Here is a 4811-nt window from a genome sequence, read left to right as displayed (position 1 = left end):
TCAATATGTGTTTAGGCTATACAAACTCATTGCTTCATCCCAATCTTGACTTAAGATTTGTGGTTCATGAATTTATTTAAGTATAGATTTGCATGCTGCTTGATACTCATCTTTGCTACAGAATGCATATATTTAGAGAAGGCAATTTTATGGTAGACATTGTGGCACGTGAAGCTCACTCTCATAGAACTTCTAAACTTTTTAATGCTCAAATGTTACTAAGCAGACTTAAGCTATGCTTTTCTTTTCATATTTTGTTTTTTGCTACTTTGTAACTTTGAAAATGTAACTACTGCTTTAGTTCATTTTAGCTTTTACTTGATTTGATTCTAAAATATGTAATCAAATTTTTTATTCATACACATTCTTTATTCATCCAATATCTTGTTTCAACTCTATTGTGCTCGGTGGTGTTAATTCTCTTGGATTTGTCTATTAATTACTTTAGATTCTAAAAGGTTTATTATTCATACAATGATCATGTTGTTAATTCTCTTGGATTTGTCTATTAACCAGACAACGATTATGTTGTTAATTCTCTTGGATTTGATTCTAAAAGGTCTATTATTCATACAAATTTGTCTATTGTGCTCGGTGGTGATCATTTTTAGATTTTAAATATTTGTATAGTTATTGTTTTGAGATTGATTTCAAACATCCATATGTTATTTTTTCAATGTTCATGAAAAATAGGTGTTATGTTATCTTTTTTATGTATTCATAAACATAATTAAGATATTGGATGTGAATTTATACTTTGATTTACAACCTTTGGAAGTTGAACACAATTGGTTGATTTAGTATAAAATTTATTTACTAGGTTGCTGATACTTTTATTTATGTTTTTGAGTTGAGTAATATATGTAAGTTGATAATACTCAGATATAATTTTTTTGTTCTATTGTATATCATTTTTTTATAAGTCTATCTTTTCCTAAAATTTGATGGATTAAATATCATAACACTAAAATTATTTATAAAAATAGGATAATTTCCTTTTATTTATTTTTTTCAGATTATTTTATTAGTATCAAGGACCATTTTTTACAAAATGGATAAGGAATGGATCCATCTTCCTTCAAGGCTTGTACCCGAGTATGAAGAAGGGGTTCAAAAATTTCTTACACAAGCTCGAAACTATGCCAAAACACGTGAAGTAATCTTATGTCCTTGCAAACATTGCAAAAATAAGAAGTATATGAAATTTGACCAAGTGTACGATCACTTAATTATTAATGGATTCAATCCTTCTTACACAATTTGGGTCTTCCATGGTGAAACTTATACTCCAAATTTTCAAGGTCAAAGTAGTTCAAGAGGAGTTCAGGAAGAGGAGGATGAAACTAGAGAGGCATATAACTTATATAAAGATGCCTTTGCCTTTGATGAAAGCGTTGACCACACTATGTCTGAGGCAAGAGATTATGAATTTGCTGATTTATTAGTAGATGCAGAAACTCCTCTCTTCCCTGGTTGTACAACTTACACGAAGTTGTCAGCAATCGTTACATTATACAATTTCAAGTCTACAAATGGTCACACTGACAATAGTTTCAATGAGCTCCTTAAGATCTTAGGTGACATGCTTCCAGAAAAAAACACGCTTCCAAAGGATGTTTACTCAATGAGAAAGTTGTTAAAACCATTTGATTTAGGATATGAGAAGATTCATGCATGCCCAAATGACTGTTGTCTATTTAGAAAGGAGCTTAAAGATTTGGACTCATGTCCAAAGTGTGGTTCTTCAAGATGGAAGGTAGACAAAGTCACCACCAAAGTTTGTAAAGGAGTTCCTGAAAAGGTGCTACGATATTTTCCTGTGATACCAAGATTGAAAAGGATGTTTAAATCAGAACAAAAGGCTGAAGACTTGATTTGGCATTCCAACCATAAAAGTCATGATCATATGATGCGTCATCCAGTTGATTCAATAGCTTGGGATACGATAAATCATAAGTGGCCAGCTTTTGCATCAGATCCTAGAAATCTCCGGCTTGGTCTTGCAACAGATGGATTCAACCCTTTTGGTGATCTTAGTTCTAGATATAGTTGTTGGCCAGTTATTTTAGTAAATTACAACCTTCCTCCGTTGATGTGCATGGCGAAGGAAAATCTTATGTTGACATTATTGATTCCAGGCCCGAAGCAACCAGGAAATGATATAGATGTATACTTGGAACCCCTAGTGGAGGATTTGAAGGAGTTATGGGACATTGGTGTGGAGACGTATGATGCATTTAGCAAGTCAGTGTTCAATATGAAAGCTATTTTGATGTGGACAATCAATGATTTTCCAGCTTATGGAAACTTAGCTGGATGTGCCACAAAAGGGAAACTTGGTTGTCCAATATGTGGTGAAGGCATATCTTCTATGTGGCTTAAGTATAGTAGAAAGTTTGCATATTTAGGGCATAGGAGATTTCTTGCTCCTAATCATCCATTCCGTCAGAAGAAGAAGTGGTTTGATGGGAATAAAGAGACAAAAGGAAAACCTAGGCCTCTGAATGGATTAGAAATTCTTAATGAATTGAAAGACATTGAAAATGACTGGGGTAAAAAGAAAATGGGTAAAGATATCAATAATACAAAGAAAAAGAGGAAGGAGCGTGATGGTTCAAAAAAAGTTCAAAAACCAGTTCAAATGTGGAAGAAGAAGTCAATATTTTTCAATTTGCCATACTGGAGTGTAAGTTATTTTGCACTCTATTAATTATCTTTTATAAATTTTTTATATTTTATGCACAATTTATTTTGAATCTTGAACTAATATATGAAATGTGTTGATGGTTAAACTTGTAGGGGCTCCTGCTACGTCATAACTTAGATGTTATGCATGTTGAAAAGAATGTTTGCGAGAATATCATAGGTACAATGTTAAACTTAAAGAAAAAATCAAAAGATGGTGTTAACGCTCGCAAAGATTTGAGGCACTTAAATATTAGAAAAGAATTACATCCTCAAGAAAAAGGAGAAAACATGTATCACTTGCCGGCTGCACCTTACACATTGTCTAAAAAAGAAATGGACGTATTTTGTTCTAGGTTGAAGAAAATAAAGTTACCTGATGGTTATAGCTCAAATATTGGTAACTGTGTTTCTTTAGAAGAACGAAAGCTTATTGGGTTGAAATCTCATGATTGTCATGTTCTTATGCAACAATTGCTTTCAGTAGCATTGAGAAGTCTTTTACCAAAAGGTCCACGTAATGCTATATTTTTGCTTTGTGCATTTTACAATGAGTTATGTCAAAGAGTGTTAGATAGGAACCGTCTAGAACAACTCAAAGAGAATATTGCTGAAACTTTATGCATGTTGGAGAGGTACTTTCCACCAGCTTTCTTTACCATCTCTGTTCATTTGACAATTCATTTAGCAAGAGAGGCTCGCCTATGTGGGCCAGTTCAATTCCGCTGGATGTATCCATTTGAAAGGTAATAAATAATAATCTATCTTTTTACTACTTTAATATCATACAACAACTTAGATTTTTCTATCAACATTTATTTCATGTGATTTTTAATTATTTAGATTTATGAAAATGCTTAAAGGCTATGTGAAGAACCGAGCAAGGCCAGAGGGTTGCATAGCTGAGTGTTACCTTGCAGAAGAACGAATGCGATTTTGTAGTGCTTATATAAAAAAAGCTGCTTGTATTGGTCTCCGATCTAATCGGAATGACGATTTGGAAAATGGAGTAGTGGAAGGTCGCCCCATTTCTCAAGGAAAAGAAATTATTTTAGAAGAACATTTGTTACAAGCAGCACATCGATATGTGTTGTTCAATACTGCAGAAATTGATCCTTACATACAGTGAGTATTAAATTGCAACCGTAATATTCTTGGTGTATTGCATGATTCATATATTTTAACAATCACTTTTCAATGATTTTAAATAGGATGCACATTGAGGAGCTTAAACAAACAGATCGTCGTTTCTCAAGTAATGAAACACTGTTACAAAAACGACATATGGAAACATTTGCTCAATGGTTATCAAAACATGTTCTTGATAACTCTTCAGATCGGATTCAATGGCTAGCACATGGTCCAAGAAAGCATGTTATATCATATACAGGTTATATTATAAATGGACATCGGTTCCACACAATTGATGTTGGAAGGTTGACACAAGATAGTGGTGTTTCAGTTGAAGCTGATACTATTTGGCAATCTAGTTCTACTGATTCACATACAGTAGGAAGACAATCGTACTATGGGGTTATACGAGATATTGTGTTACTAGACTATTATTTTTTCAAAGTACCTGTTTTTAGGTGTGATTGGGCTAATCCTGGAACTGGTATCAAAATGGATGATGGTTTTACACTTGTCAACTTACACCAATGACTAAGGACTTTTGAAAATGATCCTTTCATTTTAGCATCACAAGCAAAGCAAGTTTTCTATTCTAGGGAAAATGATGAATCAAATTGGTATGTGTTGCTAAAAGCACCACCTCGAGGTATTCATAACATGGATTTGCTTGAAGAGGATGCATATACATCATCAAAACCTCTTGATGTGTCTAGACTTGAGATTAACATTACTGAGAAAGAACCATATTCCAGAAATGAGTGTGAGGGAATTGATGTTATTGATATCCCATGACTGAACTTTTCAGATGTAGATTTATAGTTATTTATTTCAACAAATAAATGTTCTTTTCAAACTCCACTACTCTTTATTTACTTTTGCAATATATTTTTGTTCTAGTTTACAATATTTCAGTGGTGCATCATGTCATATTACATATTTTATCAGGTCATTATTTAGCATTCAAATGATGAAAAAAATGGGCAAAAAACGCACTA

The 4811-nt window shown here is 32.9% G+C and overlaps 1 protein-coding gene across 1 annotated transcript; it reads left to right on the top strand.

The window, feature by feature from the left end:
• Positions 1 to 1405: 1405 nt before the first annotated feature.
• Positions 1406 to 4608, top strand: LOC122050620. The gene is made up of 6 exons (XM_042611512.1): positions 1406 to 2686; positions 2800 to 2927; positions 3042 to 3431; positions 3529 to 3810; positions 3897 to 4300; positions 4382 to 4608. The coding sequence occupies exons 1-6, from the start codon at positions 1406 to 1408 to the stop codon at positions 4606 to 4608; spliced, it is 2712 nt and encodes a 903-aa protein (XP_042467446.1).
• Positions 4609 to 4811: the final 203 nt, after the last annotated feature.

This window comes from Zingiber officinale, chromosome 3A (genome assembly GCF_018446385.1).
Source record: "Zingiber officinale cultivar Zhangliang chromosome 3A, Zo_v1.1, whole genome shotgun sequence".
Taxonomy (NCBI): domain Eukaryota; kingdom Viridiplantae; phylum Streptophyta; class Magnoliopsida; order Zingiberales; family Zingiberaceae; genus Zingiber; species Zingiber officinale.
The sequence above is the reverse complement of the archived record's forward strand: the minus strand, read 5'-3'. Positions and strand labels throughout refer to the sequence as shown.

Coding starts and splice junctions, on each gene's coding strand:
- LOC122050620 (XM_042611512.1), top strand. CDS start 1,406: ATGTCTGAGGCAAGAGATTATGAATTTGCTGATTTATTAGTAGATGCA. Junction 2,928..3,041: donor AACGCTCGCAAAGATTTGAG/GCACTTAAATAT, acceptor ATTTTGTTCTAG/GTTGAAGAAAATAAAGTTAC. Junction 4,301..4,381: donor TTGGGCTAATCCTGGAACTG/GTATCAAAATGG, acceptor CTTTCATTTTAG/CATCACAAGCAAAGCAAGTT.